The sequence below is a fragment of the Neofelis nebulosa genome, chromosome 5, assembly GCF_028018385.1.
Source record: "Neofelis nebulosa isolate mNeoNeb1 chromosome 5, mNeoNeb1.pri, whole genome shotgun sequence".
Classification (NCBI taxonomy): Eukaryota; Metazoa; Chordata; class Mammalia; order Carnivora; family Felidae; genus Neofelis; species Neofelis nebulosa.
In genome coordinates, this window is record NC_080786.1 from 79,703,152 (window position 1) to 79,725,581 (window position 22,430).

The 22,430-nt window shown below is 40.4% G+C and overlaps 1 protein-coding gene across 6 annotated transcripts in view; it reads left to right on the top strand.

The window, feature by feature from the left end:
• The window catches only part of LPP (LIM domain containing preferred translocation partner in lipoma), a 682,444-nt gene that overhangs the window by 227,037 nt on the left and 432,977 nt on the right, over nt 1–22,430 (top strand). For all 6 annotated transcript variants that reach the window (XM_058732400.1, XM_058732405.1, XM_058732402.1 and 3 more), the window contains one exon: nt 4,123–4,327. In XM_058732400.1, coding sequence (XP_058588383.1) covers nt 4,138–4,327 — 190 coding nt within the window. In that variant the 5' untranslated portion in view covers nt 4,123–4,137. Of the gene's footprint in view, nt 1–4,122; nt 4,328–22,430 lie in introns of those variants that run through there.

Genomic DNA, 22,430 nt, shown 5'->3' on the forward strand with positions numbered 1-22,430 from the left:
GTGAATCATGTCCTTAAGGACTAGTAGGAAGTGATGCTCGGGATCTAAATGATGCATGATAGAGGAGACAGCATTTTTAATTGAGAGGTAGCTGCATCAAAAGGGAGGGAGATAAAACTAGCGGAAATGGATGATTTTCCAGCAGAACATGAAAATAACCTCCAAAGAAGCATAAAACTGCTGCAGCTATCATAGAAGTTACTGGAAATATGATTCAGATCTATTATTAAAGAATCACATCCAAATGACTTTACACTAAGTTCTGATAAACTTTTAAAGATCAGATAATTCTAATCTCCTCAGTAGGAAACAAATCCACACGGTAGAAAAGGATGTAGAACCCTCATGTTAAAACCGAATAACGAGAAGTAAAACAAGTAGAGAAAAAAATACTACAGGATAATCTTCCGATTATCGGTAAAAAATTTCTATACAAAATAGCGTATTTAATTCATCAATATATCAAATAGTACAACTGTGAGTAGGCTTTTTTCCCTAGGAATGCAGACATGGTTCAATATCTGGAAATCGATCAAAATGATTAATTCCATTGCTAAATTAAGGGAGAGAAAAGAGTCGACTCTATCACTGGAGGCTAAGAAGGAAGATACAGAGATTCTAAAGAGGGATGAGTAAACAAACAGATCAACATTCATTCATTCACACACTTATCTGTAACATGGCTTGCTTAAAGACTTTCGAGCCAGCATTGCGGTCATCTAGTGAGACTACTCAGAAGCTTCCCGCTCGCTGGGTCAGTCCCTGTGGATTGTTGTAAGTATGATACAAGTACTAGAAGACCCAAATTAAGCTACTCTTTTGTTGGGAAGGTGGAGTTCGGAAAATGTTCACAGCATCAGACACATTTGTGTTGGGTCAAGATGAAAAAAAAAAAAAAAGAAAAGAAAAATAGGGCTTGGTAGAAAGTGAAGGTTGGTATAAAGTGACGGGAGGAAAATGGCAGTGTAGATGGTGGGCACAGCATTTGATATTCGTTACAAATGCTCTGAATGGTGTCACTGGACCCCTGTTGACATATGGAAGAATGGTATGAGGAGATGCCATAGAGGTCATCCGCGAACAGATAGATGGCCAGGCCCTGGCACTCTTGCGGGGTGGGGCTGGAGCTGTGTCTGTGAGGAGGGCAATACCAGGGTACCGTGAGGTACTGGGGATGACTGTTAAGATGGTGGAGTCAATTACTTGCATCTTGATGCTGAAGTTCGCATTTCTTACACTTTCCCAGAAGTTGCCTGTTCTTTTCTATCTACGGCAGATCTGAAAAAGCCAGGATTCTACAGTCAATTGGCAATGTGGGATTGATCTGGAAATGTGCCTCTTTGCTGTAGAAATCACTGCATCCTATAGTAACCCATTTTTTAAAGTTCCTATTTTGGAATGACTTTAGGCTTATAGAAAAGTTGCGAGGATAATGTTAACGTACAGCTAAAATGCATACTACAAATGTGCATAGGGCACGAGAGTTTTTCAAGCTTTAGTTTATCCTACTTGGTCCTGACCTGTGCTCACTTTAGTCATGTTGAAAGCAGAACAGACACTTTCATCCCCTTTCAGTAGGAGACTGAGACTCAATTAAAAAAAGTACATACACAAAACCGAGATTAGTATTCTTCAATCCTGAGAGAAATCTTCTCATATGATTGTTAGTTTGCTGCCAGGCTTCAGAACAATGAATAACCCAGACTCATGGTTTCCATATTGGTTTTGTGCTTGGCCTTAATGGTGGTTTTAGAAATGTGTAAAATATGGTCATTGCCCTTTTCTTTTTTAATATTTTATTTATTTTTATTTGAGAGAAAGAGAGGGAGAGAGAGCAAAGTGGGGATGCTGGGGTAGAGGGAGTGAGAGAAAGACTCTTAAGCAGATTCTCCATGCTCAGCGTGGAGTCAGATGCCAGGCTCGATCCCACGACCCTGGAATCATGACCTGAGCTGAAATCAAGAGGGTGACACTCAATCTACTGAGCCACCCAGGCACCCTGGTCGTGGCCCTTTCAAGGGACTCACAGTTTAATAAGTGTCTGTACATAGCCTGTGCACAAGGTACAAGGGAGGGAGAGGAAAAGAAGCTCCCTACAACCAGACTGAAAAGTCAGGGTCACCACTGGCTTCAGCAACAGAAGCCTCCTGATTCCTAGTTTAGAGGCTTCCTCAATGATTCCCGTCATCCCCTTCTAAAAACGGAGAAAACCACTGCAAGCATTTTCTTTCTCTCACTTTGCATAGCACTTTATAGTATATAAGACACTCTAATGTTGTTATCTCATTGGTTGTCCTAAAACTCTGAGAGTTAGTGGGGGCAGGGCTTGATCTTAACTCTGAGACAGTTGAGGTACCTGTGGCCCTGATGCAGGGTCAGGGTAGGCGGGGCGGGGGGGGGGAGCGATGTTCGAGGTCATGCCATTCCTTCTGATACTACCTGGCCAACACTGCGCCCTTCCTATCACTGTCACCCCATCTCCGATGCCATGCCATGGACGGAGGCCTTTATTTTTCTCTGTGTTTCCAGTGTTCTTTGTTTTTACAGACATCTGGAGGTAATCATGGAGCCCTCTCAATTAATTCAGTTCAATTAATAAATTACTGGGTGGATGTGGGGCTGCGAGTCGGCGCAGGGTGGCTTCCGGGCCTCCCTGTGCTGGAGAGCTGTTGCAATCAGGCTTGGAGAGCCCTCCTCTTCAGCAAGATGTCCGGGAAGCTCAGCCCCAGCCTGCAGGCTCCCTGGAGGGGTGACTGGCTTACCCTGACAGGCAAGACATCCTTTTTCTTTCCTCACACAGTGTATTGTAATCCCATCAGAACAGTACATTGGCTGGGCTGTCCCTCCCCTCCCCGCCACCAGCTAAGTTGTTCATAAATCTTCCCTATGATACTGGCTCAGCACAGCTCCTGATGCTTGGTCACGTGGGGCTGACCTGTTCATTACAGGTGTTGAATATCCCTTGTGTCTCGCTACTAAGCGCCGGTACGGTCCAGGCATTGTGGCCAACAAAGTCCCCCTCCCCCCGATTTGCAAGTGCCCCCTTGGTGGGGAGCAGGACGGTTCCTCTAAGAGGGATCACTTGAAAGTATCCGGACATGCCCTGGTTATGCCCCTGTTTCAAGAATAAACTTTGGGTGCCTCCTTAATGCTGACCTAATACATTCAGGCTCCCCGGGCTAGGGTGCAAAGCTGTCTGGGCATTGGTTGCATCCCATGTTTTAGTTGTTTGCTCGCTGCTTTTCCTTATTCCCCCTCCGGTCACACCAAGCATAAGTGCTGTGTACCTTTCTGCCTGTGCCACTTTGCTGACACGGTTCAGACTGGCCTCTGTCAGTTCAGGGCCCAGTCTGAGGGGCACCTCATCAGTGAGGTCTTCATTTTGCTCCCAACAAGAATAATCTTACCTTTTTCTGCATCCCAGAAACACTTTTCTTTCTTTTTTATCTCACTTAGGTAATATCACTTCATTTAGGTAACTTATCACCATGTCATTGGTTGGTAATCATTTTCATAGGTTATTGATAAAGTTGGAGCCTTTTTGCAACCTTGTTTGGTATCAGATTCTCCTTTGGGTTAGGGAACATTTCTTATCATATCCATTTCCTGAAGAGTGTTAGTGCTAAAGAGGTAACTGTCAGAAGAAGTATTCAAGATTGGTGAGGGAGTTTCTATTTTCTCCTCCCATGGTCAGTTTTTCCTGTTCCTTCCCTTCCTCCTCTTCCCGGTCCCCCCGTTTACCTTTTCTCTTTCTTCCTTCTCAGAGAGCTTTGTCAAGATTTCAAGTATGGGGGCGCCTGGGTGGCGCAGTCGGTTAAGCGTCCGACTTCAGCCAGGTCACGATCTCGCGGTCCGTGAGTTCGAGCCCCGCGTCAGGCTCTGGGCCGATGGCTCGGAGCCTGGAGCCTGTTTCCGATTCTGTGTCTCCCTCTCTCTCTGCCCCTCCCCCGTTCATGCTCTGTCTCTCTCTGTCCCAAAAATAAATAAAAAACGTTGAAAAAAATTAAAAAAAAAAAAAAGATTTCAAGTATGGATTAAGATGAAATTATGATGAAGCGAGAGGTGGGTTGCTTCCATTTTTGTGCTTCTGGAAACCAACCAACTGTGTTTATTTCTTTTTAGTTTCAGATTCCGACAATGTCTCATCCGTCTTGGCTGCCACCCAAAAGTACTGGTGAGCCTCTTGGCCATGTGCCTGCACGGATGGAGACCACCCATTCCTTTGGGACTCCCAGCATTTCAGTGTCCACACAACAACCACCCAAGAAGTTTGCTCCAGTAGTTGCTCCAAAGCCCAAGTACAACCCATACAAACCTGGAGGTGAAGGTAAGTGGGGGGGATTTTAGAGTTGGGTGCCCAAAGTGGGAGAGTTCAGTACGATAAGAGTGACTCATCTGTCCAGTGTTGTGTCAGAAAAAGGTTAGCTCAAGAATTCGCTGTGCTTATTGTAGTTAATAGACTGTCAAAGGTTAAAAAGCATCTAGAAACTATCAAAGCGAACCTTTCTTTTAGGGACATAGAGAGTGAGACCTCTTAGGGGTTATCTGGCTGTGGTTATACAGTGAGTTTGGTCTAGAGCCAAAACTAGAACCTTGGTCTCTTCATTCGTACCCCAGCGCCCTTCTACCGTGTTATCCTTTCACCTCATCTCATGTAGAGATGTGTCTGCTACCCAGCTGCCCCTCCCTCTTGACATGGGACAAGTGGCCCCATATGGTGCCAGGCAGTGGTCTGATTGGAAACCCATATGAAGGTACCTCACTGGAATTGTTTAACCTTCGTTGGCTATCTTTCCTCCCCTAGACTACTTAGGATAAAGTTGTCCAGAGAGCTCTGTGAGATCTGCATTTGTAGAAGGTCATAGGCAAATGTGAATGAAACCTAGTTCTAGAGGTTGTAATAGCAGTCCATTCAGTTTTGATCAGGTAGAGTTTGATGATCCACACGAGCTCAGCATCTCAGATGCATAGGTCCATGCACAGTCACACACTGAACCTCTCAGACAGTGCAGGGTGCTGTACTCTTTGGTGGAAGAGTTTCCATATTTTTACCAGTCAATGTCAGCAGCTCATCCAAACCCATGAAACAATGACTTATAACTGACAAGCAGAAGAACGTTCCATTTCTGGGAGCTGAGAGAGAGGAGACCTGAAAGGAGATTCAGTACCCCTATCTCTGTTTTCTCCCTCATCCCACCACCACTTAGAAAAATGACCTTACATAACCTCTCCATGATGTTTCTTACTGCTTCTTGGGTGACGGGAGTGTGTTTCTTTCAGCAAGTTTCCGTAAGACTGTGTCACGCCCTGTCGTATGGTGCAGCCTTTCTCTTTGCTTCCTAGTCCTCTACCTGTCCCCAACAAACACTTCATTAGTCTGTTGGTATTGTAAATAGAGTTTAATGACTTCTGGAGTCAGAAGCCTAGTCCAGATATCCAGCTTGTGTGAGATGGCTGGACGCTCAGGCAGGTGGTAGGAAGGTCAGGCATCAGCATGCACTCCTGGGCTGTGGCCATGGATTTTTTGTTCTGGGAGGAGCAACAATAAGACCATCAGAATGCTACCCTGGAAAAACAGTATGTGACGCTCTTGGTGTTCTAGTAATCTCTATGGCAGTGCCTGAGTTTTACAGGCTTCGAAGGAGGCTCCATGTCTGCTCCCAGACTTAGTGGAACTGGTTGTCTTTGTTCTTTTTAGTGGTTGCAGGACTCAGGGCTGGAATTTGGAAGAGAATCCCTCCTCATCAGGACAGGAGGGGCCATATGTTGGCTTCCTTATTTGCTTTCTCTGCATTTCCCCTGTTTGCTTACTGGGGGACTATTGTTTTGTCCCCTCATTTTGGGGGAGAACTGAAATAGACTTCTCTCTCACATGAAAGGACTAAGATAGACTCCCTCCTGGAGTAGGAGGCAAACTTGTGAGGAAGCCTTGGTAAGTATGATAACTGACACACACCTGAGGGGCAGGGGAGGAGGGCAGGTCCCATATTAAGTAGGCCAATACATGGCATATGTGAGAGGGAGGAGGGAAGCAGGTAGTGGTCTCCCTTCAGATCCCTCCACGCCCAATGCTATGTGTGGCAGTGGGTTGGCCCCTTGGGTGACTCTGTGCACTTGAGATGCCCCACTCCCTTTGCTGTAGTCTGCGAGGTTCGTTCTCTGTCTGTCTAGTGCTCTGGGGACGCTGGCATCCTCTCCAGAACACGGCAGCTCAGGACCATGTGTTCTTTCTCAACATACCACCCCCACCTCTTTTGTCCCCGGTCAAAATCCTACTTGTATCACCTTCTCCAAAATGACCAGACATGGCCTAGATCAGAGGAAACCACTCCCATCCCTGCGAGTGGGATGTTTCCGTGTACCTCTGGTTCTATGAGCCTCACCTTTCTGCTTTTTTTTTTCTTTCTGTTATTCCTCCTGCTTTTGCTCTGCCCCCATTCAGCATGTAGGCTGTGCGAGATGCTGCGCTTCTCTGTGATCGTTTTATGGCTTTCTCGTGTTACCCTGTGAGGAAAGAGTTTTTCCTCACATGGAAAACCGGAAATGGGAATATGGAGAGGCGAGGTAGTTTTGTGGCTGTTCAGTGTCTGAAGCGCGGCCTTTGTCCTTCCCCAGGTGCTAAACTTGCTTTGCCCTTCTCTTCTTGGCATAGGTGGCTCTCGGGCCCCATGTGATGGTGATACTTCCTTGTAAGAATGTAAGCTTTGTTTCCCCATTTAAGCAACAAGACATGGTTTCTCCCTCGTCCTTATGTTCCTCTTGGCTCCTATTATGCTACTGTGTTTTTAGTAGGAATGATTGTGTATGGTCAAATGTATGTCTGTATGTTCTTATGTGTGTATATATTTGGATGGATGGCGGATGGCTGGATGGGTGAGTACTCGGCTCAGTAATTCTTTTCTTGCAGTAAACAGTTTGGAATATGGCATCCTCATTTCAAGCAACTCAGTCTCATTTAATTTCTGAAGTCTTGATTCTTTCTTGCACTGCTGCCAATCTCGCTCTCTCTCTCTCTCTCTTTTTTTTTTTTTAATATAACCTTTTTTGAATACGTGAAAGAAGAAATTTCCCTTGCATATATACATTTTAAAGATAAATATGGGAAAGGTTCATGGATATTCAGACTTTGTTTTTAAATGAAGCTGCATCTCGTCATCTGCTCTGTATTATGACATGATATTTGTTGGAAGTGTGAGATTTGCTTTACTTTCTATTTAATTGAAATGTTAGTGCATTCTCTGTGACTGCAAACATTTTTATAATTTATGTTATTTTTTTGTCTAAATTTTTATACATTTTTAAAGTTTATATCCATTTTCCTTTTTTTTTTTTTTTTGGTTTTTGTTTTTGTTCATTTAGAATGCTCTGTAACATTAGTGAAACCTCCAGATAGTAGGTAAGACAGTTTTGTTTTGTTTTTTTTTTTCTAATTTTTTTTTAATGTTTATTTTTGAGACAGAGAGAGACAAAGCATAAATGGGGGAGGGTCAGAGAGAGGGAGACACAGAATCTGAAACAGGCTCCAGGCTCTGAGCTGTCAACACAGAGCCCGACGTGGGGCTCGAACTCACGGACCGTGAGATCATGACCTGGGCCGAAGTCGGCCGCTTAACCGACTGAGCCACCCAGGTGCCCCAAGACAGTTTTTACCTACAGGGTGAATTGAAGATGCCGGGGTCTTGTTTCAGCTCACCTATTTTCTCCCTTTGGTACATACTCTCCCTCAATTTGTAGCCCATAAAGGCTTTTCATTCATAGCTTAATTCAGAGCCTGACCTCTAAGAAGCTTAACTGCAAAGACAAAGTTAGAATTAATAGAAAGCATACGGTTGGCCCTTTACTGGTGTGAATGTGGGAAATGCAGGGCAGGGGGTATAAGTTGTTTGCTCAGAGATGTGTGGCCTGCTCAGGGCTGAGCTCAGGTCCCCTCTGTCTGAGTCTAGACTTATCCAGGACCTCTTAACTATATTCTGGAGAGGACTCTTTCTCACTCCACCATAACCTCTTTATCCATCTCGTAGAATTCTTATCACAATTCTTATCACAAGCCTTCCAACAGACTTACTTGTAAATGAGCCTGTCTCCTTCAGTGTACTTGAAGCTTTTGGAGACAGGGACTGCGTGACTCATGCCTTTGCTCCCAATGGCACCAGCGGCACCCCTGCCTCATAGTAGGGGCTCTGTAATGTTTGGGGTGGTGGTTAGGCCACAGCAATATAAACCTGCTTCTTCAGGCAGATCCTGCTTCTTCAGATCCCGGCTTCATAGCTACCCATCAGGCATGCCAGTTCTAGAGCCCGACCCACCTGTTTGAATTACTTTTACCCTCCTATACCCATTCCTTGAGCCTTTTAGTCCAGGAGTTGTTGAGCCACTGCCACCTGGAAGTTTTCCGTTCCATTTCCCCACCTTAGTTTTATGTCTGCAATCTCTGGGGTTTGCTTTCTCATTTTTAAACTCGGGCTGAGAATGGCCAAGTACCCACATGTTTTCCACATCAGCTTATATTTCTGTGATCCCGTATGTCATGATTTTCTTTAAAAAAATATTATTTATTTAAGTCATCCCGGCACCCGCTGTAGGGTTCAGGTCCATGACCCCAAGATCAAAAGTCGTGTGCTCCATCGACTGAGCCAGCCAGGTGCCCCAACTCTCATAATTTGTTTATAATGAATTCTGCTAATGACCTTTCTCTAAAGAGCTTTGGCACACTTAAAAGTGGGGTATTGTTTTTCCCAGTTAGTAGCTCTTTAGGCCTTCAGATCCTCATATTTTGCTCATTGTTCTCAAACTTTCCACTGATCTTTTTTTAACAACTTGTGTTCCTTCTGTCCTCTTTGAGTGACCCTGCGTTTCCAAATGCCTTTTCATGTTTGGTACAGTAGCCTTCATATTTTTTTTTATTAAGTTTTGCCTTCTTACAAAGTTTATCCTGTTAAATGTCCACATCATTTTTTGTGGAATGTTGCTATGCATGTATGATTTTGTCTCATCATCTTCTATTTTAGACTGATGAGAACAAGATAATGCATTTTTTTTTTCTGGTCTTGAAAGTAGTAGCCAGTGATTATCTTTATACTGTAATCTGGATCTTCTGTCTGCTCCAAATTTGCAAAATAAATAAACAAAACCAAGGACACAAAGCCTTAGACTATGATGGCAGAACAGGGTATTGATCTTTCTTTTTCTGTTTTTGGTAGATACCAAAGTAATTGAGCTTTCCCACTTTACTAATATGTTATTTTCTTGAGATGGTTCTGAAATTTTCCTGTAATTGCAACTCTGGGAATTGGAAAACAAACGCACGCACACACACACACACACACACACACACACAATCTCTTTTTCTCTTTTAATACTTTGGCTGAATGAAATGTGATCATTACAATAGCTTATCATAGAGAATAATTGGTAATGTTTCCAAGTTTGTAAATTTGGGGTTGTGTTGTGGTCTGAAATTTACGTTCTCCAATCTCTATATAGTTCCTTTAAAGAGCATTTTTTATGTAAGAATTTTGAAAAATTAAATCCCTAGGGTGCAAATTCAAGGTAACACTTTCAGTAGAATCCCTTTGCATTTGTACAGTCCTTTATAGTTTACCCTACACTTCCGTATTCTTTGTCATTTAATTCTTCAAAGGTGATTCTTGCTGTAGTTCTCTGAGTTAGGTAGAGCAGATGTTCTTGCCATTTTGCTGAGTGCTAAACTACCAGAAGTGAAATAACTTATTTAATAATCATGTAGCTAGTAAAATAATAGAGCTAACCTTTACTTTTCATATCTAGGGCTCTTTCTGATGTTAAGGGGTTCTATTTATTGGAGATTGGGTTAGGCAGCTTCATCCACTTTAACTCCATGATTTTTTTATTACATGATTCTTCTTGGCGTTAATTTCAAAGTGGTTGTTCTTTTCACAAACTATTTCCACCTGTATTACCTGATTTACTTCTGTATAATATAGATAAGACCTCTGCTTTCAAGCTTTGCCTACCTTGCTTCACCTAGACTTGAAAGGTCTGATCAGAGTGGTTGAAATGAATTCTAGTCAATGAGGGTCCTAAACCTGAAAACTTGTTGCTAGATCTCTCCATGCTTTGTGCTCCCGTGAGGTTATTAATCCATTTCATGAAGGGGGAATAGTTTTTAGGTGATTTGCTAATCTGGAGTAGATGGGAGTAGCTGGAATAAATTGCCATCACAACTGAATTCCCCATGATGGAGATGGCAGCCAGTCTTCCTTCATTTCTGGTTTCTTGACAAAGCCATTCTTCATGCATTAATCACAACATCTTTGAATAGCAGGAGTAGAAAAGAGTTTGAAGTTCTTGTAATCCAGTCCTTCCATTTGCCAGATATGAAAACTCAGTCTAAGAGGGAAGGGAACTGGCTTCCCAAGGTTATCCAAGAGTTTTGCGCTGAACTGGAGCCAGAGCCCAGGTTTCCCAAATGTGCTCATTCCACTGTATCTTGATTGTCTCAGATTGGAAAAGGCAAGACAGGCTTGGTTCGTAGGAATTGGGAAGTCATGGGTTATTGATACTTGGTAGTGAACTAGCCACTAGTGATTCGAAGTGATGTAAACTGGTTAGGCTGGACATATTTGTTTTCTCAACAGAAGTGAAAATGTGAGGGAAACAGATGGCCACCGATGACAATATATTTAAAGAAATAATGTAGCATGGGTTTTCTCTACCATTTTTGTGTTTAACCTATAAGCCAATTTGGTGCTGCTTCTCTTCTTATGGTTAGTAAACTTTTTTTTGTTTGTTTGTAAAAACTTAGAATAGTAGGTGGCAGAAAGTGTAGGGGAACTGACTGTGAATTCTGAACAGTCATATCTAAGTATTTAGACTCACAGTGTGCTATCTTGTCTCTGGAGTCCTATAGTTTCTGTCCCCTGCCACCAGAGGTGAATCTGGCCTGTGACTTTGCAGGTACAAACGTGAAACATCTTACTTCTGTAGTCCTGACAGTCCTGTTAAGTTGCCAGCAATCATACAAGAGCAATTGCAGCTTCTTAGACGTTTGTTATAATTATGCATGGGCTGTCATGAGGACAGTCACAAAGTCACTGAAACATCAGGAACTCTAATGAGACTCGGGCTTGACTGGCATGCCCCGTTTCTGGTTCAAGGTAAGCGTGTTGAGCCTCGTCTATGACTGTGGAGTGCTGTACATGAGTTTTCATTTTCAGAGCCTCGGCGGGGTATGTGGGGAGGAAAGGACAGCTGTTCATTCATTAAAGGGTCAGATAATAATTGTATATTAATTTGATCTTCACCTCACATCTTCCTGAAGAGAAAAGGATTTGTAATTTCTTTGGGTGACATTAGATTTTGCCAAATATTCACAGGCCTTACTGACACTTGAAAGAGCCAAGATTCATGCTGATTTGGGGGGCAGGGCATTTACATTCAAGCCCCAGTTTCACTACTTGACCTTGGTGATGTTTTCTATTCCACATTTCCTTAATATATAAAATTAGCTGGTGATATTATCTTACAAGATTGTTTTGAGCATCAAATATAACAGAGGATGAAAATGTTTTATAAACCATAAAATATCTTACAACTCTAAGGAATTACCATGGTGTACTTATTCAACAATCATTTACTTAAAACAGATTTTGTGTTAGGCTGTCTTCTGGGGGCTGAAGGAATGGCAGTGAGCAAGACAGAGATTAATCCCTGCCCTCATGGAACACACTTCTTGCTATAATAAAAATAACATTGTTTTTAATCTTAATAACTAACATTGAAAAAATAGTATTTATTTAATAAATGCACTTCAGAATCTTAATACATGCTATAATAATTATTCTAAATTATAATCCTAGTAGTATAATATGACTAATACATGTGTAGTGGTATAGCTAGAATTATTAGTAATAAAGTTATATTGGTAAAGATTTTTTTTTATAAAATTTTTTAATCTTTATTTATTTTCGAGAGAGCATGAGCGGAGGAGAGGCAGAGAGAGAGGGAGACACAGAATCTGAAGGAGGCTTCAGGCTCTGAGCTGTCAGCAGGGAGCCCTACGTGGAGCTCAAACTCATGAACTGTGAGATCATGGCCTGAGCCGAAGTCAGACGCTTAACTGACTGAGCCACCCAGGTGCCCCTATACTGATATAGATGATCAACTTCAAATAGCAATGATAGGAATCACAGTGCCTCAACTGTGAAATTCTAGAGCCTGGATAAATCTTAAAAATTATCTAATGCAACCCTTTCGTTTCTGAGATGAGGATCATTATTTCACTAATACATTTCTAGAAGGTGTAGGGCCTTTGCCCTAGGAGTGCTGTAAATAACAAACAAAATTGTTGACTGCAGGCAGGGGTTATTACTCCAATATTAGAGGCGCAGAGGTTAGGTGGCTTGTTCAATATAACAGAACAGTAAGTGGCGAAGCTGAGCTCTGATCCTCTGGATTCCTTCCACGGTTGCCACAGTTTTGTGTCACTGATGCGTTTTGGGTGACTTGTTTAGGAGCTCTGGTGATAGAATTAATTTACGTGGACAGAGTCAAGTAGATGTTTTAGAACAAAGAGAAGTCCATTCATGTATTGTTAACAAAATCTCTTATTTTGTAACCTGTCAGCATAATGAACTATGGAAATAGATTCCTTAATAAGGTACTAGATCCCTCATGCTTTTTGTCTGGCTTTGGAAGTGGTGAATAATGCGGTGTTGTGTGGTGAGGTGCTCTTGAATCTTATTTATTTTTATTTATTTTGAGAGAGAGAAAGACTGAGTGTGTGTGCATGAGCGGGGAAGGGGCAGAGAGAGAGAGAGAGAGAGAGAGAGAGAGAGAGAGAAAAGAGAGAATCCCAAGCAGGCTCCAAGCTGTCAGCACAGAGCCCGAGGCAGGATTCAGTCACATGACCGTGAGATCATGACCTGAACTGAAATCAAGAGTCATATGCTTAACCAACTGAGCCACTCAGGTGCCCCCTAGTTTATTTTTAAATTATGTAAATACATAGTAATATCGTCACTTCATATTTTAAATCTAAACAAAGCTTACTTTCTTTTTTGAAAATAAAAGTAAATATAGAAATACAATAAAATATTACCATACATCTATTAGAATGGCTGAAATTAAGAAAAAAATCATATGCTGTAGGGATGAGGAGACACTGGATCACTCATATGTCGCTGGTAAGAATGTGTAACATTGTGTAACGACTCTGTAAAACTTTGGCAGCGTCTTTCCCAAACATGTCCTAAGCATATGATTTAGCAGTTGCACTCCTGGGAATTCAATTCGGAGACATGAAAAGTTATGTTCACACAGAAACCTGTACATGAATGTTCATAGCAACTTTTTTCATGATGACTAAATACTATAAAGGCAATGTCCACATGTCCTTCATATAGGTAAATATTTCAACAAAGTCCAGTATCTCCAAACAATGCATTAATACAGTTCATCAATACAAAGGATTGCACTATTGATAATATGCAATAACCTGGATTGACCTCAACGGCTTTATGCTTAATGAAAAAAGAAAAAGTTAGTCTCAGAAGGTTACATATACGGTATGATTCCATTTATAAGACATTCTTGAGATGACAAAACTCCAGAGATGGAGAACACATTAGTGGTTGCTAGGGAACAGAAATGAAGGATGGAGTGGGGCAGGAGTGGGTGTTCATACCAAGAAAAAGCAACAGGGAGTCTTTCTGTGATGGTGGAGCAGTTCTGGATCTTGGTTGTGGAGGTAGTTGCACGGATCTATGCATGGGATGAACTAGAATAGAATTATATACACGCACAAATGCATGTGGGTCAAAAAATGGCGGGAACTGAGTCAGGGCTAGCTAACAGTAATGCAACAATGTCAGTTTCCTGGTTTTGATGTTGTATTCTACCATTATCAGATGTTACCACTGGAAAAAACTGAGAGTCTAAACAATTTTTACAACTTTCTATGAGTTTATATGTATGGATGGATGTATTTAAAAATGGTTTCTTCTCCTTCTCAAGTGCCATCTTGCATGCGTATCGAATTCTCTTACCACACTTTCATGATTACTGTTATAATATATGGTTTAAACAATGGTCAAAGCTGGCCAGTCATCAGAAAGACTTGGGGAACATTTTTTTTAAAGAAAAGAAAACACACAAGCCCTGGGGCTCATGTCAGTACCACAGATTTAAAATCTCAAGGCATGGGCCCCAGGAATCTGCATGAAGACAAAACAAAACAAACAAAACAAAACAAAACAAAGCAAAACTCCCCATATAATTCTGATTGAGACTCAATTGAAGTTTGGGAGCCATTCATTTGTTTCAATAACTCCAGGGGCCAGTGTTTTAATACCTTTTGAATCTTCTGCAGGTCTTGGGAGTACACAAACTCTCCTTAGTTAATGGCAGTGGCTTTTGAAGTCTTAAGTATCTTTTATCATGTGAACAATGTAGAGGTTCAGAGACTCAAATCATTCTTCACCTTGCTATGGTTTTCCTTCTGTGCTTTTATCATCATAACATAGTTTTTTGCATATGTTGTCTCAAGGAATTTTAATTGGGATCCAAAAACAGAAGAAAGGAGATTAAAAAAAAAAAAAAAAAGATTCTTCTAGAATACTCAGCGATGCCCAAGCTTGTGCATTATAGAGCACTTGCTATTGTGTTACTTCAGGAAGGGATGCTTGAAATCTCAGCCGATTTTGGGTCACGACAGGCCTATGTAAATCATCTATAAATGGATTCATTATGGATATTATAAAAATAAATCTGACACCTGAGCCTTTGGGCAAATATACCATATAAAGAAACCATACCCTGGAACAATGATTGACCCTAGGAACTGTAAGAAAAAAAAAATCATGGTATTATATTTTTATCATCCTTTCTTAAATTTACTGTTGCCAGAGTCTGGAAGGCTGAGCACAGCACTAGGGAGAGAAGAGTATAGGTCTCTGAGATGTGGCACTTCAGGCTTCCTAGCACTTTGACCACCAGTATTCTCTCTTCCCATCCATTCTTTACATTGCTTTGTATGTTGCTGATCTCAAACAGAACAGATGGTCTGCTGCACAGGAAGCAATGAAAGAAGCACTTTATTGTAAAATATTCATTACAATTTGCAGCTTTAAAAATATGTGTGTGTGTGTGTGTGTGTGTGTGTGTGTGTGTGCGTGGATATGAGTAGATTTCAAATGCCTTTCCCACATAATATCTAGTCCAGTTGGCACAATATCCTGTAACATTATGGTTCCTACATTATTATAGTTCCTAAGGACAAATGAAAAATCTAAGATTCAGAGGACCCACAGTAAGGCTTATAAATGTAGAAGCCACATTTGACCAGATTTTGGTACTTCCCCTTAAGTAAAATATTGGTAATATAGAATAACAATTGTGTAATAATCAACAATTATTACTACCACTAAAACGAGTTCTCTGGCAGAACATTGTCATAAGGATGTGAAAAACTTTTTTAGTAGATTTATTATCCTATTTCATCTAAAATCCACTCTGCTTTACTGTTAATCTTTGGCTACACTGTAAAAGATAGGTATCATCACTCTCAATCTGCAGAGAATATAATATAAAGTGAAACAACCAGCACAGGGCAAAGCTGGGATTTGAATCCCTGTCTCCTAACTCCATGTGTAGACTTTTTCTTAGCACTACACTGCATCTGGTTTTAATGCTATTAGTATTTTATCTTAAAAGAAGAAAATCTTATCGCTGTTATTTTCCCCAATCATTACCATTTAGAGCTGTTTGAAAATTGAAGTCATCCAAATAACGTGCAAAAATCCATTAGAATCACGTGTGCATTGGCGTGTACAGGATAATGTACAGAAGTAAAAAAAAAAAAAGCCAAAGTAATGTCAAGAAGACATTATTTCAGAAAGCTCTTCAATAACTATTTGAAATCTCTGTTAGGTTGCGTGAATTATGCCATCTTGCTTAAACTTGTTAGATATCATTGGTAGTTTTATTGGCATTAAAATGAAATTTCAATGACATGTAAGTTTGCTGTTTTTGTTAGTGATCTGTTCATATATGTAATCACGATATGGATTTTATCAGGTACTTGCTTTATAAAAATTATTTACCAGGAAAGAAATGGCCAAGGTACATGATATGTCTCTAGAAATATTGCCATTTGAGGTGACCTTGAAGTGTCACATATGCCCATTAAATGTAGTCCCTGGTAGATGGATTTTACTTTTTCATACCTCACCCTCTGCATTTATTTCAGTTCCTCTAGTGGGGACAATTCAGATATGCCTCGTGACATTTTAATTTAATAGGGCTCTATAAGAGATAGGAAGCAAGTAAAAACACATCCTAATCCTTAAGCGGTTTATATTTTCATTAGAAACTTGACATATGAAAATGACCAGTTAACTAGCAATATAAAGCTTTAAATTCTGCGAAGTGGCTCTATGATTATTTTCTCAGAGGACTCAGAAAAAAGAGTTTACTTGGGAGCAGGACAGGACTGGAAGGCTAAAAGAGGGAAGACTCATGGCAGGCAGTGGTTAAGCACGGAGACTCCAGCATCGGATAGATCTTGGTTTAAGTTTTGATTTTACCCCTAATTCTCTGGGAACTTGGGCTAATTAGGTTAAGTAGCTGCTTAAGCTGTCTCAATTTGTTCTTACTTTAAATAAATATATATGTCAAAAAATTATATATATATATATATATATATATATATATATATATATATATCTTAAAAATATATCTCAAAGAGTTGTTTTCAAAATCCAGTGAATACATTGACATAGTATGGCACAAAATAATCGCTAAGTCAGTGGAAGCTGCTGTTGTTACTGTTGCTGTTATTATTAAAATTAAAATGTGGGTATTAGCTCTGGGAATCATAATCCATAGTTTTTACAACCATAGATTTTTAAATTATTATTGTCCAAATGTAACTCTCGCGGATTGTTTTTGAAAATAGCCTTAGTTTATTCTTTTTTGTTCTATGGTGATGTTTTTAGGATTGAATGTCTTAGTTTGACCTGCTAGAATTGTGATGTGTTGATATATACTATTTTAAAATTGTAGAACATGTTTCTCAGAGACTTTACTTGAACTATGCCATGAAAAAAAAAAGATTCATATTTATTGTCTCTTTAAGAAGTAGCATTTTTATTATTGAACTATCATTACAGATAATAATGTAAATGAAAGTTATATAGAACAAACAATATAAACTGGTGATTTTTATTAATTTTTAAAATCTTTTATTTTCCAACTTATCCAATGAGGCAGAGAGATTCTAAAGATGTTATTAATTATATTTTCTGAGAAAAAAATTAATTAGGAATTTTATCTCGCATCCCGCTCATCCCTAGGATTCATATTTGGGATTTAGCCAGTGCCCTGAAATTGTGTTTAAACTTGGTCCATGTGTATGTCTCTTTTCACAGAAAGTGTCCGTATGTCATCAGACCCTCAAGGAGATGCTTAGCTCACTCATTAAGAAAGATAACATCCCTTGTCTAAGAGGTCACCAGTCTCTCAATCCAGTTATATTGCTTTTGTTTAAGTAAAAGCCAGATTTTCATTTTCATCTCACCAGATTTAGAAGGCATTGTTTGAACAGAGAACTGAGTATTTTGTGGTGGCATTGGGAGAGGGTTTCTAATATTTATCAGAAAATATAATGCACATACAAAATAATGTACACTGTATGTGCAATTATATCACGATATATGGTTTTGATATACTTTCGTATATATTTGCACACCTTCTCTGGACAGTGCCCATCCAAGGCGAGGCGTAAGTTCTTTCTTCTGAGAGCGAGGCTGGGCGGGGATAGTGACACCATTTGGTATTTGAGGAGATCAAGTCTCCATGATGAGATTGCTTTGACCTGGTCTTACAGGTAGAGAACAGTCAAGAGGAGATTCAAGAATAACTCGTCTGAACCCAAATCAGGTCCTTTATACTCCAACATGTTTTCTGTTGCTTAGCATAGAACTATTACCCATACAGTTTTACTTATTTCTCTTCTATGTGAATTTAAAATGTCATATTTGTTCTGCTTCCATTATTGCAGTTTTGAATGATGATTCATCAGTGCAGTGGCCTATTTTAGTGAACCACAATAGCTTGGGTAGAAAGAAAAAAAAAAAAAGATTCAACATACTCAGGAATGGAAAGCAGCCATCTTTTTATAGCTAAAATTGCAAACATCTGGCAATTACTCTATTCCACCTCCCTTCAAAAAAGAAGAATCATCCCTTCAACTGGAGCCTGCCGCTGTGTTTAATCAAGGCAGCTCTGCGGGCCTCAAGGGGCAATAGGTTTTGATTCAAGGAGGCCATTGCTTAACCTAGTTGGCCTGAGTCTCGTTTGAAAGTACACTATTTAATGCTCTCCATATGGTACTGTATTATATAATGATAATAATGGTAATATGGCAATTAATGGCTGTAGAAAACCCCCTTTTGCTTTTCTGCCCTGGCTAATTTGCGGTGGCTCTTATGGCAGCTTTTATATTTTGAAAGCTAACTGGTCAGGTCAACTTTGCCTCTCTCTTTATTCTCTGATGCTTTTTGTGCTCCTGAACAGAAGGTTCAACGATACCAGTACCACCGACAGTCACCAACTTGATTTCATTATAAAGCGATCTAATACAATGTTGAAGGAACAAATCCATTTCTTTTTAAAGCCTGTCAGTGATCTTAGAGTCACAAAGCAGTCACCATGGTTATGGTCCCTTAGTACCCCACCCTTATTTCTTATTGTGCTAATTGTTTGTGAAACTTAGTTCTTCCCTCACTGACAAAAGTCAGCTCTGTTGGCAGGGGAAGTGAGAATGGCTGGTGGTTTGCAATAAGGGCTGAGAATCAGAACTTCTGCATTTTTCTCTTGGGGCTAATGCCAGCTTTCGCTCTGGCCTTGACCGATGCGTTTACCTTTCTCTTCCTCTAGGTCACTGAAGGGTAGAGGTGGACTTTTCTTTCCCAGGTTCTGACAACCTTATTACCACTGTTCCCTTTTGCTATGGAGAATCTTGGTCAATGATCCTCAGTAACTTTGAAGGCACAGAAAAGCTGTAGTAGGAAAAAAAAAAAAAAAAAAGAAAGAAAAACAAGGTTCAAAAGATTGGTGATTTTCAAAAACAACCTCAAGTACTAAAAATAGGCTGTTTTCTAGTGTTAGCATATTATGGTACCTGGAAATCATAGACATTCATTGGGGGCTCTCGGCTTATTTTATATACCTGATTTCTACTCTCATGCCTTTGGTAGAACTTTGTTCGATACCGAAAGCCACAGCTTTTCCCTTGATACAAGAATTTTGCTGCGTGGTCTCTCCTGCCAGTCTTCCCCAAGTCCCAGTGAATTTTGCAAACATCTAATTCACTTTAATACGGCTTTGGAAGAGGTAAGAATGTAACTAGGGAATTTTCTGGTTAAAACCAAAAAAATGAACGAATGAACAAATGAATAAATGAATGCATGAACGAAAGAAAAACAAGTACCCCCTGACAACATAAAATGCATATCTTACTCAGTACACCTAGTCCATGCAGAGCCTTAATGGTCTCTGGAATGTCAAAATATGCGTATCTTCTTTTCTTTGTCTGTATCCAATATATTATTGATAGTTCTGGCCTTTCTCCCTCGTGAGCACATCTTAGAACTTGGACTCATTTATTACAAGCTAGAACACTAGCCTGTTCGCCTTTCTCCTTGATGACCTTGCTGATGTGGAAAAGGGTATGCCAGTGTCCCTTCCTTTTTGCTGTACGGCTTAAAGTCTGCAGGCTTCCTAGAATACAGCCAGTGCAGTACTGCAGGCATTTTAATAAATGTCTCTCCATGGTTTTCCACCCTCACTACACTTAACGATCACCGGGGACCTCCAAAAAATACCAAGACTAGGGTCTTATTCTCAGATATTCTGAAGTAATTGGTCTAGAATTGGCACCATTTTTGGGGAACACTTCTCTGGTTTTAAGAACTACTGAGGTGGACCAGTCTCTCACCTGATACTGAACACCTGATAAATCATCTTTCCCAAGGTGTCCCTACAAGTTTTCTTGGATATTTCTAATGGAGGAAACTGAAACTCCTTGTTCTGTCTTTGGACAGCTCTGATTTTATGGAAAGTTTGCCTTAATTTTGACTTGAAAGCTGCCTTTAAAAAATGTGGGCATATCTCTTAGTCTTCTAAGTTTATAATCTCTGCAGAGTTTAGCTAGTGCTTAAAGCTGTCAACACCTGTTCTTCAAGAAAAACAACAACAACAATAGAAAACCAGCTGTACAATCTGGTCGCATCTCTCTGATTGTGACCCAGTCCTCATTAAATGGGCCCTCTCCCTTCATCGCTTTTGAGTTACAAATCTCTGGGAAAGGAACGGGGAAGAGCAAACAGACAAACCAAATAGGTACTTAGTCTGGTGAGGTAACGTCAAGAGCTACCTTGTCACCTAGACTGTTTGGCTTTGCGAGCAGGGACTCTGCTGGTCACCATTAAATTCACAATGCCTACCATGGTTGAGGCACAGAAGAAGCATTCAGTGAATATCTATCGAGTAAATAATAGTTACAAAATTTATGAAGGTGGCTTGTTTCAGATTGAGTCTCCTAAAACTGACAGTTTTACATGTAATGATACTTGAGGGGCGCCTGGGTGGCTCAGTCGGTTAGGCGGCCGACTTCAGCTTAGGTCACGATCTCGCGGTCCGTGAGTTCGAGCCCTGCGTCGGGCTCTCAGCTGATGGCTGAGAGCCTGGAGCCTGCTTCCAATTCTGTGTCTCCCTCTCTCTCTGCCCCTCCCCCGTTCATGCTCTGTCTCTCTCTGTCTCAAGAATAAATAAACGTTAAAAAAAATTTTAATAATACTTGAGACAATACAGTGGGAGTAGTTCCCTTTTGCAGAGGGAGTAAGGCTTAAAATACCTACTCACAAATTTAGTAAGAGATACGAGGGTTCTATATCCAAACAACAACAGCAAAACTAGAATAACAACTCTGAAGCTCCCTGGAGGGATGTAAACTTAGTAGCAATCGCCCTGGTGCAGATATGTCCTCTTACTATGTCTTAAGTTTGCTCTGGCTTGAATATACAGTGGAGGTGAGAACAGATTTTATTTATAGTGTTACCTGTGTTACCTTTAGATTAAAAAGGTATTTTCCCATATTTATGTGGAAACTGCTGCCCCTCCGATCTACTTTTGGTTCCAGCTCTGCCCTTAAAGCTTGCAGTCCCTTTGCTGATACGAATCCTTTCACGCCTCTAAGATAGAGATCTATCCTTCATCTCCCCCTCCTGCCCTCCTTCAAGCTGGACATTTCCATTGCAGTGTTTCTAAAACTTTAAAAACATTAAAAAAAAACTGAGTTCTAGGGGTGCCTGGGTGGCTCAGTCAGTTGAGCGTCCGACTTTGGTTCAGGTCATGATCTCACGGTTTGTGGGTTTGAGCCCCATATCAGGCTCTGTGCTGACAGCTCAGAGCCTGGGGCCTGCTTCAGATTCTGTCTCCCTCTCTCTCTACCCCTCCCTCGCTCATGCTGTCTCTTTCTCTCTCTCAAAAATAAACATTAACAAAAAAAAAAAAAAAACAAGATTGTGAGTTATAATTGGCATATAGCCATTGTTAGTTTTAGGTATGCAACATAATAGTTTGATATTTACTGATGACCACAGTAAATTCAGATAACATCCATCACCATGTGTAGTTATGCTATTTTTTTTCTTGTGATGAGAACTTTTAAGATTTAATCTCTTAGTGAGTGTCAAAAATCCAATACAGTATTATTAACTATAGTCACCATGCTGTATGTCATATCCCTAGGACTTGATGTATCTTGTAACTGGAGGTTTATACCTTCTACCATCTTGAATTATTTTTATCCAGCCTATCCTAGAAAGACGCTTCTGTCAGAACCCAAAACTGAACGTGATGCCATTGAATGCAGATGGAGAATGGCAAATTTCTTTAAGAGAATTCCTTTTCCTAAACAAACATGCATGTACCAAGAACTGCCATTACAATCATTAGCATAGCTTGTTGGACTCACTTATGGCACCATTCTTTTTAAATAAAATACTGATATGTGTATGTGTATTTATTAATATATATATATATAATATATGTACTAATACTGTGTGATATTTTTATGGTTGACATTTAAAAAATAATGTGTATATATATATATATATATATATATATATATATGCATTTTTAATTGTTTATTTTTGAGAGAGAGAGACAGAGTACAAGCAGGGCAGGGTCAGAGAGAGAGAGGGACACAGAATCTGAAGCAGGCTCCAGGCTCTGAGCTGTCAGTACAGAGCCCGACGTGGGGCTCAAACTCACGGACGGCGAGATCATGACCTGAGCCGAAGTTGGACGCTTAACTGGCTGAGCCACCCAGGTGCCCCTATATTTTTAAAATACTTTTTTTTCGGGGTTCCTGGGTAGCTCAGTGGGTT